Here is a 16,998-nt window from a genome sequence, read left to right on the forward strand (position 1 = left end):
AAAAAAAAAAACTGTATACCAAAAGTTACATCTGAAATAAGAAGTAATTTATCTTTCTTTGTTTCAACAACCAAAAATGTGTTTTAATTGATCATATTGTATTATACTCAATGGAATATATTTGGTTGGCCAAAGTTTGTTTGGGTTTTTCCATAACATCTTACAGAAAAAAAAAAAAAAAATGAACAAACTTACTGGCAAACCCAGTATTTAGAAAATATTAGATTGTAACATTTTGAAAATGTGTTTTCACTCATTACTTCAAAGATAAAATGTAGCTTAAAGGAATTTAAAATAACGCAAGCTTTCAAATATGTTGGTTTAGAAAAAACTGCATTTTCTTAATCCAGAGAGAGGAAAGTCCATCATCTCTCAGCAGATAGGAATGTCCTAAGATTGAATTTAACTCAGTTCATGGAACCTAAAATCAAGACCTAAAACTGACATTTTTTTCCTCTGAAAGCTAGAAATCAAATTAAATTTTTCTTTCTCTCTTATTCTCTTTCATTTCTAATCTTCACACATTTCTTCAGCAGATGAAGCTCTTATTTTCTAAAAAAAGAAGATTCGTGTGCCAAAAAGATGCATCATGACTTGGCAAAAAATGAAAATAAAAACTAAAGTTATCAGAAATAAATCAGTATAGATAGTCATGAATATGCAAACACCTTGTTCTCAGAGTGAGAGAGAATAAATGAGAGAAGGAAAAAAACCTATCATAGTGTATTAACATGCCATTATACACAGCTTTTGCATCGTGGCTCCCTCCCGTCTGCATCTGTTTTCCATGGGTGTGTTGGGCATAACTTACTAGCAGAAGCCTACCTGGAGATGAAGGGCCCGCAGATTTTCTGGGAGTGGTAGAGGGATGTGGTCCAAGTTGTTATCCGTGAGGTAGAGATGATGGAGATCATACATATCCTGTAAACATTCCAAACGGAGGGCCTTAATAGAAATTAGTGGGCCACAGTCATACGGTTCATCCCCTGTCCATGAAACTATTTGTAAAATAACACAGGCCTGTTCAGGTCTTGTTTTCTAAGTGAGTGAGCAAGTGAAGTTGCTCGGTCATGTCCCACTCTTTGCGACCCCATGGACTGCAGCCTACCAGGCTCCTCCGTCCATGGGATTTCCCAGGCAAGACTATTGGAGTGGGTTGCCATGTTTTCTAAAGTTGAGGCAAATTAGTTCTCTGTGTTCCTGGACTATTCAACTGAGTTCTTCAAGAATTGATAGCAACCAAATATCTCTCTATGTAAATGAAACATCTTAGTCTCTGGAAGAACGTACTTTGTCCACTCTATCTTTCTCAGTTTAAGCAAGGCATTGATTTCCCACATAGAGATTCTGCAATAAAATTTTGAGGATTATGGTGAGAAATAACAAGAATTTCCTTCACGTTACAGGAATGGGGAAATGAGAAATTCTCCCCAAGAAAATTGTACCACCTCCAGCGCAAGTAGCAAGAGGGCAGCCTAACAAGACAGAATATACGTTTAGATACGACCAGGTCTACTGTGACCAAATGTCATAGGACAAACTGTGACTCACTGTCACCCATGCCAATAGACTCTGAGTGAGGGGACTATATTTAATCTTTGCCAGGCTCTGATGAGGTGCCCTAACTCCCTTGCCCGCCACAGTGGTGTCACAGGAGCACAGGTGGAGATACGGGCTTTCTACCATTGCCCAGGGCTAGCAAATCCACACAACTCCTTGCAGCCTCCATGGAAGTTGTGAGATGTCCCTTCAAACAGTAGCTTGAATTTATTTGTTCAACAGATATTTAGAGAAGCAGCTCAAAGGAAGTTAAGACTGGGTAAGAAAGCCAAACTGGTTACTGTTCTCAGACTCTGCGGTTGTGCCAAGCAACTTGTTTCCTTCACTTGAAAATAAAATTCATAAGATTAACTGAATGCATCTCCCTTACAGATAATTTAGAAGGCTTCTACCCTCAAGGCACCACCCACACACTGTGCAAGTAACTGTCCTTCCAGCCACACAAAGTACTCTCCTTGGGTGGAGCCTTGGTAAACATGTATCATTTGGCATATAGCATTATTAGGTGCAACTTAACAGACTGGTGCTCCACCCACTTCTTATTCCAGCTCTGCTTTCTCTTCTTAGTTCTTAAGCCGCTTCAGAATGTACCAGAACACGGTATTTCCCAAAGGCATGACACATAGTGTTCTAAAGTTTATTTTAGGCATTAAAAGTCTCATCAAATTGAATCCCTTTGTGGAGATAAAAAGTCTAGACACTGATAGCAAAGGGACCGGGAAGATTAAAGTATTTCGTATTCAAACTTAAAACTCACTTTAAATGCTTCTTGCTTTATTCCTTTCCTTCCAAGTCTATTGTTGCTGATATCAATAAATCTCAAAGTGGTTGGCAGTTCTGGGAGCTGCCTAATTTTGTTGTCACGCAGGACAAGCTCTCGGAGTTGAGGCAGCTTTCTGAATGCATCTTCATCAATCTCAGATATTAAGTTTGAAGTCAGATCAATCCTTCTTAGATCATCTGGAAAAAAATGAGACAAGTAGTTGAATATGTTTCACTCACATAAAAATATAAAGATTTCCCACATATAAACAGATATAAACATGAATCAGCAATAGTTAATGCAACAATTATTTCTAACAACTTTATAAAAATGTAATAGACGACTGCTGCTGCTCAGTCAGGTCCAACTCTCTGCGACCTCATGGACTATAGCCCTCTAGGCTCCTCTGTTCATGGGATTCTCCAGGCAGGAATACTGGAGTGGGTTGCCATTCCCTCCTCAGGGGAACTTCCTGACCCAGGGGTTGAACCCCTGAACCTTATGTCTGCTGCATTGGCAGGCAGGTTCCTTACCACTGAACCACCTGGATTTCCTCCAAATACTGTTCATATTTATGCACTCCAAAGAAAGTGTAGCCTTTGCAAAGAAATAGATCCATTATATTTCATTATATTTAAAATAATTGATCTTTTTCCTATATTCCTCATAAATTTTGTCTGGATCTTACTATTTAAAATATTTTTTCTCTGTGCTGGCAGGTTATCATATTTTCTAACAGTAATAGATACATTAGCATTAAAATACACAGGCATTAAAAAGAAATTTTCAAATGATTAAAACACTTAATGAAGACACATACCAACTTTTTTTCAAAGTTGGCAACAACTTTGGCCAGAATTTAGATTTGCATTCATCAATTTGCTTTTTTTTTAAAGTGTGCTTCAATGGAAGTCTATTTGAACAAGCCAGATCCTACTAAATATATGGTCAAGACTTCCTGCTCTTATTGTGATAACGTGATAATGAGTTTTAGCTTATAAAATATAATTATTTATGATTTTTGTTTACTTGAAAATAGTTTGAGAATATCAACAACTATATAGTTTCATGTGCAAAAGTCACGTCACTTCAATCGTGCCTGATGCTTTGTGACCTCATGGACTGAGGATTGTCATTGGGATTCTCCAGGCAAGAATGCTGCAGTGGGTTGCCATGGCTTCCTCCAGGGGACCTTCTCTACGCAGGGATCAAACCCACATTTCTTCTGTCTCCTGCATTGGCAGGCAGGTTCTTTACCACTAATGCCACTTGGGAAATCCGTATAGTTTCATAACAACCTTTAGTGATTCATCATTCTTTCTTATTGTAATTAAAACAAACCTTCAAGCATACAAATAAGTAAAAATTGATTTATGAGACATATTTTAATATTCAAGTTTCATTTTTGGTACCAACACTTTACAATGCAAACATTTAAGAAACAAAAGGGAAGGATATTAAGTGCCAGCATCCATACTTAGGCTTGCAAAATCATTTTTGTTGATCTTTTTAATTCTGTTAAAACGGGAATAGAAATAAGCTGTGTTCTTGGGCAGTGGAGGAATAGCATCAAGTTCATGGTCATCACAGTATACGGTGGTACTTATACAAGTACACAGAAGGCAGGTGGGAAAGTCTGAAAGAGAGGCAAATAATATATGTAAGAAGCAAGCAATTTCTAACAAATAATGGGATTACAAATGTTTATTAAGCAAGGTTACAGTCTCATATAGACTATGCTGGCATATTTAATATCTTCTTATGTAGTTTCCTATAAATAAAATACTAAAGTCAAATATAACAATGCTGCTGCTGCTAAGTCGCTTCAATCGTGTCTGACTCTGTGCGACCCCATAGACGGCAGCCCAACAGGCTCCCCAAGTCCCTGGGATTCTCCAGGCAAGAACACTGGAGTGGGTTGCTATTTCCTTCTCCAATGCATGAAAGTGAAAAGTGAAAGGGAAGTCATTCAGTCGTGTCTGACCCTTAGCATGGACTGCAGCCTACCAGGCTCCTCTATCCATGGGATTTTTCCAGGCAAGAGTACTGGAGTGGGGTGCCATTGCCTTCTCCATGTAACAACCCAGGCTGCCCTAATAATTAATATAGTCTTTGTAATGTTTTAAAATTTTATTTTAAATTATCTACTGAATATTGCATGATTGTTGCTTTTATATTTATTGAAAATTCTATTTTCAGAAGTAAATATTAAGATTGTGGTTTTTATAAATTTAAAACATCACATATAATTTTTTTTTTAGATCTTTCATTCAGTATTTATACACCCGACTGAAATAAAATCAAAGGACATGGTAGGGCAATTATCATTAATATTAATTCACTCAATATGCACTTATTGAATCTGTTCTATGTAAATTGCACTGTGCTAGCTGGTGGAAGAGTGGTAAGCACACAGACACAGTTCTGTTTCACGATCTGCTGTGTAAGATAAATGTTAATCACACACACAAAAATGATGATTGTGGTAGATGTCATGGAATATCATAGAAGCATAAAACAGGAGACTTTGATCCAGTCTGAGAGTCATGGTTCTTTGAGGAGGTGATGACTGAGTTGAGATCTGCAGGAGGAGCAGGCCCTGACTGTTCAGGTGAGCGGAATCTGCAGGCCGAGGACGCAGCACGCACCAGGTCCCTTCACTCGGGGGACCGAAAGGCAGTGCCTGTAGCGGCAGCACAGAAGCATCGGAATGTGTAGGACACAAGAGACACAGCCCTACGGGCTGTGTTACAGGTCTGGTGTCTTGTCCTAAGGGTGGGCAGGAGTATTACATGATCAGATTTGCATGTTAAGATATCTCCCTGCTTGAAGGTGAGCTGGAAGACTGATTGATGGGGGTGGGGGGCGGCAGAGTGAGATGGGCATAGGGGCAATGAGTTATCAAGATAAAAGATGGTGCTTGCTTGGCTATGATAATGTGATAGAAAAGGCAACTGCTGCTGCTGCTACTGCTAAGTCGCTTCAGTCGTGTCCAACTCTGTGCGACCTCATAGACGGCAGCCCACCACGCTCCCCCGTCTCTGGGATTCCCCAGCCAAGAACACTGGAGTGGGTTGCCATTTCTTTCTCCAAGAAAAGGCAACAGACCCCCCCCCTAAAAAATTCAAATTATATCTCCATTTTTAAATCTATTTTCTCTCTCTCTCATACACACACAGAGCTCCCTCCTTCACTCTCTGCTTATTGGTCTTGTTGGTCTTATAGAGGACAGAGAGCCTCTAAGGGAGATAGAGAAGCAATGGTCAGAAGAAAAGAAGGATAATAGATGGTCTGTATTATGGAGGCCAAGTGGAGAGAGAGTTTGAAGGAACAGGGTATAGAAAATAATCTCAGTCTGCTGAGATATCAGTTAAGGACTGAAAAATGTCTCTTGGAGTAGTTATTGTGGAGGTTAAAGGAGACTTCAGTAAGAGCTGTGGAGTGATAAGGCTGGAAGCCAGAGCACAGTCCCTGAAGGAGGATGGAGGCGGTGAGGAGACAGCTACAGAACATGCAGGCAATGCTTCTGAGATGTTTGACTGTAAAGAAAACGCAAAGAGAGACAGTGATAACTGTAAAGCATATTTCTAGTGTGTATGATGAGGAAATGGACTAAAGTGGGAGAGATTTGAAGAAAAGTATCCAAAGGGAGAGAGACTGAAGATAAAAAGGATCCCGAGAGGGCAGCAGGAAATGGAACCAAGAACACAGTGGGAAGCATTTACACCCCACATGAGGGAGCACAGACAGTTCCTCCGCTGTAACAGGAGGAAGGGGAAGAGGCGAGGATGTCTGTCAGTCAGTTCAGTTGCTCAGTCATGTCCGACTCTTTGCAACTCCATGGACTGCAGCATGCCAAGCTTCCCTGTCCGTCACCAATTCCTGGAGCATGCTCAAACTCATATCCATCAAGTTGGTGATGCCATCCAACCATCTCATCCTCTGTTGTCCCCTTCTTCTCCTGCCTTCAATCTCTCCCAGGATCGAGCTCTTTTCCAATGAGTCAGTTCTTCCCATGAGGTGGCCAAAGTATCGGAACTTCAACTTCAGCATCAGTCCTTCCAGTGAATATTCAGGACTGATTTCCTTTGGGTTGGGCTGGTTTGATCTCCTTACAGTCCAAGGGACTCTCAACAGTCTTCTCCAGCACCACAGTTCAAAAGCATCAATTCTTCAGTGCTCAGCTTTCTTTATGGTCTAGCTCTCACATTCTTACATGACTACTGGAAACACCACAGCTTTGACTGTACAGACCTTTGTCAGCTAAGTAATGTCTCTCCTTTTTAATATGCTGTCTAGGTTTGTCATAACTTTTCTCCCAAAAAGCAAACGTCTTTCAATTTCATGGCCACAGTCACCATCTGCAGTGATTTTGGAGTCCGAGAAAATAACGTCAGTCACTGTTTCAATTGTTTCCCCATCTATTTGCCATGGGGCCAGGCCATGATCTTAGTTATTTGAATGCTGAGTTTCAAGCCAGCTTTTTCACACACCTCTTTCACTTTCATCAAGAGGCACTTTAGTTCCTCTTCACTTTCTGCCATAAAGGTGGTGTCATCTGCGTATGTGATATTATTGATATTTCTCCCAACAATCTTGATTCCAGCTTGTGCTTCATCCAGCCCAGCGTTTCTCGTGATGTACTCTGCATATAAGTTAAATAAACAGGGTGACAGTATACAGCCTTGACGTACTCCTTCCCCTACTTGGAACCAGTCTGTTGTTCCATGTCCGGTTCTAACTGTTGCTTCTTGACCTGTATGCAGATTTCTAAGGAGGCAGGGAAGGTGGTCTGGTATTCCCATCTATTTAGGAATTTTCCACACTTTGTGATGTCCATACAGTCAAAGCCTTTGCCATAGTCAATAAAGCAGAAGTAGATGTTTTTCTGGAACTCTCTTGCTTTTTCAATGATCCAGTGGATGTTGGCAATTTGATCTCTGGTTCCTCTGCCTTTTCTAAATCCAGCTTGAACATCTGGAAGTTCTCAGTTCACCTACTGTTGAAGTCTGGCTTGGAGAATTTTGAACATTACTTTGCTAATGTGTGAGATGAGTGCAATTGTGTGGTAGTTTGAGCATTCTTTGTCATTGCCTTTTTTTGGATTGGAATGAAAACTGACCTTTTCCAGTCCTCTGGCCACTGCTGAGTTTTCCAAATTTGCTGGATGTAGATGGAAATGTAAGTAAAACATGTATGGCGTGGATATGCTGCTGCTGCTGCTAAGTCGCTTCAGTCGTGTCCGACTCTGTGCGACCCCAGAGACGGCAACTCACCAGGCTCCCTCGTCCCTGGGATTCTCCAGGCAAGAACACTGGAGTGGGTTGCCATTTCCTTCTCCAATGCATGAAAGTGAAAAGTGAAAGTGAAGTCGCTCAGTCATGTCCGACTCCTAGCGACCCCATGGACTGCAGCCCACCAGGCTCCTCCATCAATGGGATTTTCTAGGCAAGAGTCCTGGAGTGGATTGCCATTGCCTTCTCCAATAGCATGGACATAGATGTAGGTAAATTATGTGTCTGAAAATAGAAAGACCAAAGAGCCGTTAACCCGAAGACTGTATTTTCTTTGTGTAGGAGGAAGCTAAGCTCTCTGATGAGTTTGAAGAGTCTAGGGAGAAGGAGAGAATGGTTGTAAGACGTGAGATGGATGGAGAAAGTCAAATAGCCATGAGAGACAGAAGAAAAAAGTGATGAAAAACTTCCTTGGAATTGCTTGGTGATCCTCATTTGGCTGAGAGTTTGCTGATTTTAGCATTGGAAGCCTCGTGTCTTGGGATCCCTCGCTCCCAGGCAAATCAAGACATTTGGTTGCCCTTGTTGAAGGATCCATTTGTGGCTTGAGATCAAGAATTAGTAATGCACCTACGAAGGTCTTATTGTTGTTGTTGTTTAGTTGTTAAGTGATGTCCGACTCTCTGCAACTCCATGGACTGTAGCCCACTAGGCTCCAATGTCCATGGAATTTTCTAGGCAAGTATACTTGAGTGGGCTGCCAGTTCCTTCTTCCTGACCCAGGGATTGAACCCAAGTCTTCTGCATTGCAGGTAGATTTTAGTGATTTTAATTATAAAGTTAGGATTCCCAAGAAAACAATGTCATTAAATAGAAAAAAATCACTGATAACAACTTCAGGAATGAAAGTTATTTTAGGAATGGAAGTTTGGGAAAAATTTTTAAGAGAGAGCTATAAAATATTTAATACTTGCTGCTGCTGCTAAGTCACTTCAGTCGTGTCCAACTCTGTGCGACCCCGTGGACGGCAGCCCACCAGGCTCCCCCGTCCCTGGGATCCTCCAGGCAAGAACACTGGAGTGGGTTGCCATTTCCTTTTCCAATGCGGCCATGCTAATTTAGCAGTAATTGCTTAGAGTAATTATAGTCATAACAATTGTTTTTAATTCTAGGTTTTTTTCCACTTATAACTCAAGCCTACTCAATGTAGCTTCTGAGTATTATTTCTAGAAATTGATATTTATAGTAACAAATAATGTTTCAGTTTTTAATGTTTTAAATATATCCAAACTATTTGACTTAAATAAATTTACGATTTACATTTAATTTTTAAAGTTTAGATTTTACTTTTGTGCAAACTAAAATGTGAATTAAGTTTTTAATTTCATTACTTAGACTCCTTAAAGAAACAAATTTTTTTAAGTCATAGTTTTGCTTACATTGTTTCACGATTTACATTATCGAGCCATACATTTTACTAGAGCTTTTCAGAAGACTGGGCATTCTACTCCTCTTAATCTTGGCACATCAGGTAATTCCAAATCAGTCAACTTTTGAAAGCTCTGAAATTACTTAAAAGTAAGTAATGTTGTAGAGATATTTAATCTCTCTGTTTTGAGGACTTTCTGCTGGGCATGCACATTTCCTTCTCATTGTGTGTGTATCTCCCTGGTTCTGTTTTTATTTATTTATTTTTTTTTCCCTGGTTCTGTTTTTAGCATGTTCTAGCACCCCACAGAAAGCTGACTGTGTGGGAAGAATACGATGTATTCATTAAAGGCAGGGTTTAGCGGTTTCTGCCTTCATTCCAGCACCATTACGTACGACTTCCATGATCTTGGACCACTTTCACGGTATTTGGAATTTTAGTTTGCCTGTTTATAAAGTGAAAATAATAATAACTAGCACGTACTTAGTACTATTGTGTCTCTTCAAAGACACAATATAAAACACTTTGCTGCTGCTGCTAAGTCACTTCAGTCGTATCTGACTCTGTGCGACCTCATAGACGGCAGCCCACCAGGCTCCCCTGTCCCTGGGATTTTCCAGGCAAGAACACTGCAGTGGGTTGCCATTGCCTTCTCCAATAAAACACTTTAGTGACTGGCATATTGGCAGCATTTCACGAAAGACAACTTTTCATATGACTGCTTAGTGAATAGTGAGAAACTCATAGAATCAGAGAGTACATTGGTGATTACCAGGGACTGGGGGGAGGGGGAAATGGTTTCAGGTGTGTAAAATGAATTATGTTCTAGACATCTGCTTACAACAGAGTGCCTACAGTTAATGTATCATACACTGAACAATTTATTGACAGTAAAAAAAAATTCTCTTCTATCAATAATAATGAGAATCACTACCATTGATGATGTTTACTGTGGGCCAGGCACTAAATTTATTCAGTTAATCCTTGCAACAACTCTATGAGGTAACATCTGTTACTGATTACCCCATTTTCTAGATGAGGAAACAAAGGCAAAAAAATATTGAATGCTTTGCTCAAGACTGAATATCCAGCAAATCTGAAAGTGGGGATCTGAATGCTCTTTCCTCTCTTTCTTTCTCTCAGTGTGTTCTGTACTGACTTTTTCTTACATTACCTATAACACCTACTGTCTCTAGGTTGGTTCACATGTCTGTAGTAGTCATTTAAAGATGTTTGTATATCCAGAACTTACAGTACAGAGACATTCGATGCTAAGTAAACCTTCTCAATGGAAACTATTCATTTTTTTCTGCACCCCCTTCATCAGAGCACACACTTTCTCCATGTGTGTAAAAGTATTCTAGTGTGAGTCCACTTGAATACCTCCCGAGGTTGACACTGACAAATTCTAACATGAAATATAGACAAACTGTAGACTCACATTTATCACCAGGAACTCCTTTTATCACCCCAAAAGCCCTGGTTTACATAATGTTCAGGTTCTACAAAGTAGAGTCCAATATTATGGAACCCTGTCTTCCCTTTTCCTTTCTCTGCCCCTGGAATTGAGTGGAAAGGCAGCCTGGTTTCCACTAAGAACCCACTCAAGAATCAGAACAACTTTGCTTAAAACTCAATGTGTGAAACTAATGTTCAGTGATCTCTGGAAAGTTCCAACCCTTTCTGAGCTAGTTTCCTAGGTAATAATATAAAAAAATGAATACTAATAACTTCACAGGGAGGTTGTAGTAGTCACATGAGGTAATGTGACATGCTGAGCATTATGGCCCCCAGAAAGTGTGTGCTCAATCAATGGAAAACATTATTACTATCATCACCATCATCCTCACCATCATCACTTATCTCCTAGAAATGCTGGAACTTGACCTCTCAGCCATGGATTCGGATCTTGCTAACAGTGTATCCTTTGGTCTGGAAATGCATTCCACCACAAAGCTTTTTGAGTTATGATGCCAGACAAATATTTTCACCCCAGATCTTTGGTTATTTGATCATTTCCATCATGCCAAAGCTGAATTATTAAAACTGCTTTATATTTTAACACAAAATACACATGTATCCCCTGCTTCAAACCTAGCCTCTACCAAAGCTCTCTCCTTGGGTCATGTGGGTCCCTGCAGAGTTGGAACTTGGCAGTTTTGAGAAAGAGACAAGTGAACGTCATTACAGTCCAGCCCTGATGGACCTGACCTTCATTGGTCTGTGGACCCAGAACCCCGGTGAATTCAGGCTCTTGTGGGGAAGAACCATCGATCAGCCTGGGGGTAGATTCCTCTTCCTCTTCCTCTTCAGCCTCCTCTGGCTGTGGGGGCGGAGTGAGAAGCTCTCTGTTTCCAGAAGGCATCACTGTCGCTATTTCAATCTAAAAAAGAAGCAGAATTTCATCAGGCAACCTTCTCAATCACCCTTTGTGGTCGTGACACAAATTAAAAAAATGTATCCATCTTTGCCACAAGAGGGCGCTGGTGTCCTGAAGTTGAACACTGTGTGACGCCTGCTTGCCTCGGAAGGCACATGCGGTTCCTGTTTTGTTTTTAATTAATTTTGTTTCTCAAATCTTAGCAATAGTTTCCAGCGCCTTTTTAATTTTGGTCTTATTGCTCTTTAAAACACCCGCGTGTGTTTATTTCATAGGTTTAAAAATAACCTTGTTTATTGTTTTCTAAATACATAGTGTTGCAAGAATGCCTTATTGTGAAAGATTCCGAGAGTAAAATCCGAAATTCCCCTTCCTCCTGCAGCCCCAATTCTACTCCCAATAAGAAATTAATGTGTATTTTCAAGTCCTTTTAATCTTTGATTTTCTAGATTCAAATATTCTGTTCCTTTACAGTGACTTACACTTCCTTCGGTTGCATTTTTACTGAAAAGTAAAAGGCAACCCACTCCAGTACTCTTGCTTGGAAAATTCTTTGGATGGAAGAGCCTAGTAGGCTATAGTCCAGGGGTTGCAAAGAGTCAGACACGACTGAGCGACTTCACTTTCCTTTCCTTTATCCTTTATGCTAAACTACAATATGTAAAGTTATGAAAACTACATGATTTGATCATGGAATGCCATTTCTCATGTTTTCACTATTATTTGAATAACAAATATTACCAATAATATCGGGATATTAAAATTGACCTTCTTGAGAGCTTTGAGAATACAAGGCACTTTTATAAAATTTGGAAACCTAGTCAAAGATGGCTTCTATTTTAGATTATTCTTGATTTTCTCTTCTTACTTCCATGTTTTATGCAGTGAGTTTTTGATTCTAAGAACACTGTTTGGCACTTAGAAGAACCCCTTACTCAACTTTCTCCCCTTATCTCAGTGTCTGTTTCTTTGTTGTTATTTAGCTTGTAAATTGTGTCGGACTCTTTTGCAACCCCATGGACTGTAGCCCACCAAGCTCCTTTGTCCATTGGATTTTCCAGGCAAAAACCTGGAGTGGGTTGCCATTTCCTTCTTCAAGGGATCTTCCTGATCCAGAGATTGAACCAGGGCCTCCTGCATTGGCAGGTGGATTCTTTATCACGAACCACTAGGGAAGCCCCTGTTTCTTTGTATCCCTTAGTAAATCCCTACCACCCTACCCTAACTTCCTGCTGACCTTGAAACTTTGGGTGAGAAATTTGCTCAAGACAATTGGTTGTCAACATGTAGGAACTGGCTCAGAGGTAAAGAATCCACCTGCCAAGCAGGAGACACAGGAGACCTGAGTTCCATCCCTGGGTTGGGAAGATCCCCTGGAGGAGGGCATGGCAACCCACTCCAGTATTCATGCCTGGAAAATCCCGTGGACAGAGGATCCTGGTGGGCTACAGTCCATGGGGTTGCAATCAAATACAACTGAATGACTACACCCGCTCACAGGCTTATGTAGGAATCATCCTTAGAGGACTAGTTTTTTCAGGGCACCCTAGAATTTCCAAAGTCTCCCTTTATCACCTTGAATTTTTTAATCCTTCTTTATTTGCTTTCATTAAACACACACACACAAATTACTTTCTAACTTACTTAATGTCGACATGATATGCAAGTTATTACTTTCATGTTTGAAATATGAAATATGTAAAATAAATACATAATTACACTAGATACTTCCTGAGTATTTTAGATAGATGTTTCAGACTATTTTAAAATTTTATGATAGACTTATGATTTAAGGTCACTTTTATGCACTTGAATACATTGCTTCACAAATGAAAATTATCCCTTTAAAGGAAACTAAACTATTTTTTGGTCAATTTATTTTTCTGGATTGTGTCTCTTTCTGTGCATCTGTAGTTTCTCCATTTCACCCCTTCCTGCATTGTATGGTATTGATTCCATCGGTTTTCTGTATGGTACACTTTGAGTTAGGTCTTCTATCTTTGCACCTCAAGGCTGTAGCATAGTAGGTGGTCAACAAGTGCTTACTGATTATAATAAAAAAAAATTTGCTTGTCCAAAATATATCTAATTCACAGCTCCATGCTTAGTTTTAGACATTTTGCTAAGAAAAATCAACACAGGTATTAAAGCTTATTTTACTGCATTTAAAGCATGAAAGCAAATGTAAAGCAAATTAATGTATATGGGGTGCATTAGGAAGCCATACATGAAGATATTATAAAACGTGTCCAGAAATCTCTGCCTGAGAAGCACACTTCCTTAAACGGAGAAACATACGGTTTCCATCTGCAGGGTCAGAAGGAGGCAGTTTCAGAAGGAATGGATTTGCAGAGAGACCAAAAGGAGGTTCTGGGAAGAACGGAAATTGAGACAGATGTTTCATGGAATGGAGGCAGCCTAAAGGGAGAAACGCATTCCAGACACGTTGCCTTGAATCTTTCGCTTTGTAGAAAAATGTTTGTGCATGCTTTTTTTTTTTTTACAGATAATTGTTTTTCCACTGATTTGACGTGAAGCTGTAAGATCTCAGTTGTCATTCAATATAATGAGGCAAAACAGCTTTTATGTTTATCAAAAACTGTTTTGTTCATGCTTCCTTGCTAATAAAATGTGAATGTTGAGCAGCTTTTAAGACCGACGAAAAGGAATGCATTTTCAGTTCAGCAAAGTTACGGAACTATAGCTTCAAAGTACTGTGCCCAGAAGACTTTTGCCCTGCAGACGCATTTATTCTCACCATTGGATAGGAGTGATTTAGGGTTCTGTCTTCTTTTCCTCTTTAACAATTTTCATACCGTGATATGAAGCGGTGAGGCAATGCCTGCAGGAAAATGAGGCCAGGGAGACGTAACCACCTGGCTCTCCGAGTAACAGACTTTTATGCTTAATGGTGCAGAAACCTAAATTTGGGAAGAAACATAAACGGCCAGAAAATACCCCTGCCCCCTTTCTCAAATGCACACATAACTGAGCCTCTGATATAAATATTTATTCTTTTGGAGTTTTTCTCCCCTCTTTTTCATTTCGCCTTCTTATTTTATTCAAACTTGCTTCCTACTGAGTTGACTTTGGATCCGATCATTATATTTCCCTAAATTTAAAGACACAATACAAGGTCATTCCCACATGTCATTACTTCTTGTGCTTATCTTCTTGACCCAGTACCAGTAGGGAATATTTTTGAGTTAATCGGTTTTCTCATTCTATTTTCTTGTTTACTGGCCTTGGAACTGTAGATAGTTGATGCCATGGCAGACAGTGTTTAGAAGTACCTTCCAGATCCATGAAAGAGGTATATTTCTATCAGAGATTACAGATGCATAGCCCACAGGCTGGGTAGAGTGCTGAATTTAGTCGCTCAGTCATGTCTGACTCTTTGAGACCCACTGAGTTGTTGCCTGCCAGGCTCCTCTATCCATGAAATTTTCCAGGCAAGAATACTGGAGTGGGTTGCCATTTCCTTTTCCAGGGGATCTTCCTGACCCAGGGCTGGAACCCATGTCTCTTGCTTCTTCTGCATTGTCAGGCTGATTCTTCACCACTGAGCCACTTGGGAAGTCACAGTGAGGTCTCTGCAAATGTCACACTGAAGAGATAATGGTACCAAGAAGTGTCCTGCACCATCCCTTGGCCTCCACATGCAGCACAGCCCTGATTCCATGGAACCCCTCACCTCAATGCAGTCTCTGAGAAAACAGGGCTGAAATGACCCTGAGGTGGCTTAGCTGAAGTTTCTCCTCCTGGAGAAATAAGGACTCTAAGTGGAAAGAAAGTCAGTTACTTTTTTTTTAAACCAGATTATGTGTACTCAGACTTTTACTGGCTGTGTTTGTTTATATTCTTATTAATAAAACTGTGAAAGATTTGAAACCTTCATTCTCAAATAGTCAGCAGGCAGGGAGCTTAGCTCAGTGCTCTGTGATGACCGAGATGAGTGGAATGAGGGTGGGTAGGAGGGAGGTTCAAGAAGGAAGGGATATGCATTTACATATAGCTGATTTATTTAGTTGGATAGCAGAGACTAAGAGTATTGTAAAGAAATTATACTCCAATAAAATTTATTTTTAAAAATAGTCTGCAGAGCTGCCCATGGAAGAAACTTTCTCTGAAAGCACCCAGCACCATTTTAAGTGACAGTAACATAAAGAAGGGGGGATAAATTGGGAGATTGACATATATACACTACAATATATAAAAACATATAACTAATAAGGATCTATTATATAGCACAGGAAACTACTCAATACTCTGTAATGAGCTACATGGGGAAATAATCTAAAAAAGAGTAGATATAATATAAATGACTCACTTTGCTATACTCCTGAAACTAAGACAACACTGTCATCAACTGTACTCCAATAATAAGAAATATAGTATTAAACAACAACAACAACAAAAAAAATCCTTTTAATCAAATCAATTTTGCCCTCTAGCAAAACATATATCTAAATGATCTCTGCAACTGAATTACTACCGTTAAGCCTAAATTTATTTGTCTTAATTTCAGAGTAAAAATATGAATAATTAGTATGTTCAGAAACAGCAGCCACACCTCTTCTAATTGTCTTATTGGCCACTGATTCTTTCAGTAGAGACCTGTTGTTGAGCATGCTACTCACACCTGTTCAGGGTAGTCACAAACCATTCTGCTGCTCTTAAGCACTGTTTGAATTAATTAAAACTAGTATATTTTGTTTTTTGATATTTTAATATTTTTCATCTCTGTGCTTAATCTGCACTAAGTTTCCGGTGAAAAACTCAGTGAAAATGTTACACCTGTGAGATGGAAAGAATGGAAAGAAAATATAATACATGTGAGATGGAAATCATTACTTGGGTTCAATTCCTATCTTTATGAATGAATGAAAGGATCACTAAATGAATGAATGAATTTATAAACGATGGAAGGTTTGGCAGTGTTTATCATTATCTAATCAACCAGACTGAATGCCTACGCCAAGCATTACAGTTAAGCTATGGTCAACTGTCCATTTCCCCTGTCATTAATATTTTCTAAACATTGATCCAAGAATGAAAATATAATTGATCCTATTGGAAAAAAACTAATGCAGATTTTAGTAGATAAAATAGAGTCCAGGATAGAGTCACAATGAGATTCCCAGCCCAGGAAACTGAAGTTACTTTAGATTGTTCTTATGATGTAGATCTGATCAGTGAGAAGAGACTGTTTGTCTCAAACCCTTGGGAGCAGTTTCTTGACTCATGACTCTTGACTCGTTAGTGATGGTGATATAGTCAAAGAAAGGAAAGCGAAGTCGCTCAGTCATGTCTGACTCTTTGTGACCCCATGGACTGTAGCCTGCCAGGCTCCTCTGCCCATGGGATTTTCCACTCAAGAAAACTGGAGTGGGTTGCCATTTCCTTCTCCAGGGGATCTTCCTGACCCAGGGATAGAACTCGGGTCTCCTGCAAGTAAACTGAAGAAGAGGATAGTCTAGAAAAATCGAGTTCAGGGAAATATGTGATATTTCCCTGATATTTTGCTATTGTAGCTATCATTCTTTGGAAGAGAGAAACACTAAATTTACTGAACCTAAAGATATCATCTCTAAATGGAGAAGAGAGGATTCATTGGATCTCATTATGAGCT

At 39.7% G+C, this 16,998-nt stretch overlaps 1 protein-coding gene across 1 annotated transcript in view; it reads right to left on the reverse strand.

The window, feature by feature from the left end:
• EPYC (epiphycan) overlaps positions 1–16,998 on the reverse strand; it is a 41,914-nt gene that overhangs the window by 1,991 nt on the left and 22,925 nt on the right. The window contains exons 2-5 of the mRNA XM_068971923.1: positions 11,198–11,369; positions 3,801–3,959; positions 2,318–2,520; positions 826–921 (exon numbers count right to left, since the gene is read on the reverse strand). Of these exons, the coding sequence (XP_068828024.1) occupies positions 826–921; positions 2,318–2,520; positions 3,801–3,959; positions 11,198–11,369 (630 nt within the window). The remainder of the gene's footprint in view (positions 1–825; positions 922–2,317; positions 2,521–3,800; positions 3,960–11,197; positions 11,370–16,998) is intronic.

Source organism: Capricornis sumatraensis, chromosome 4 (assembly GCF_032405125.1).
Source record: "Capricornis sumatraensis isolate serow.1 chromosome 4, serow.2, whole genome shotgun sequence".
Classification (NCBI taxonomy): domain Eukaryota; kingdom Metazoa; phylum Chordata; class Mammalia; order Artiodactyla; family Bovidae; genus Capricornis; species Capricornis sumatraensis.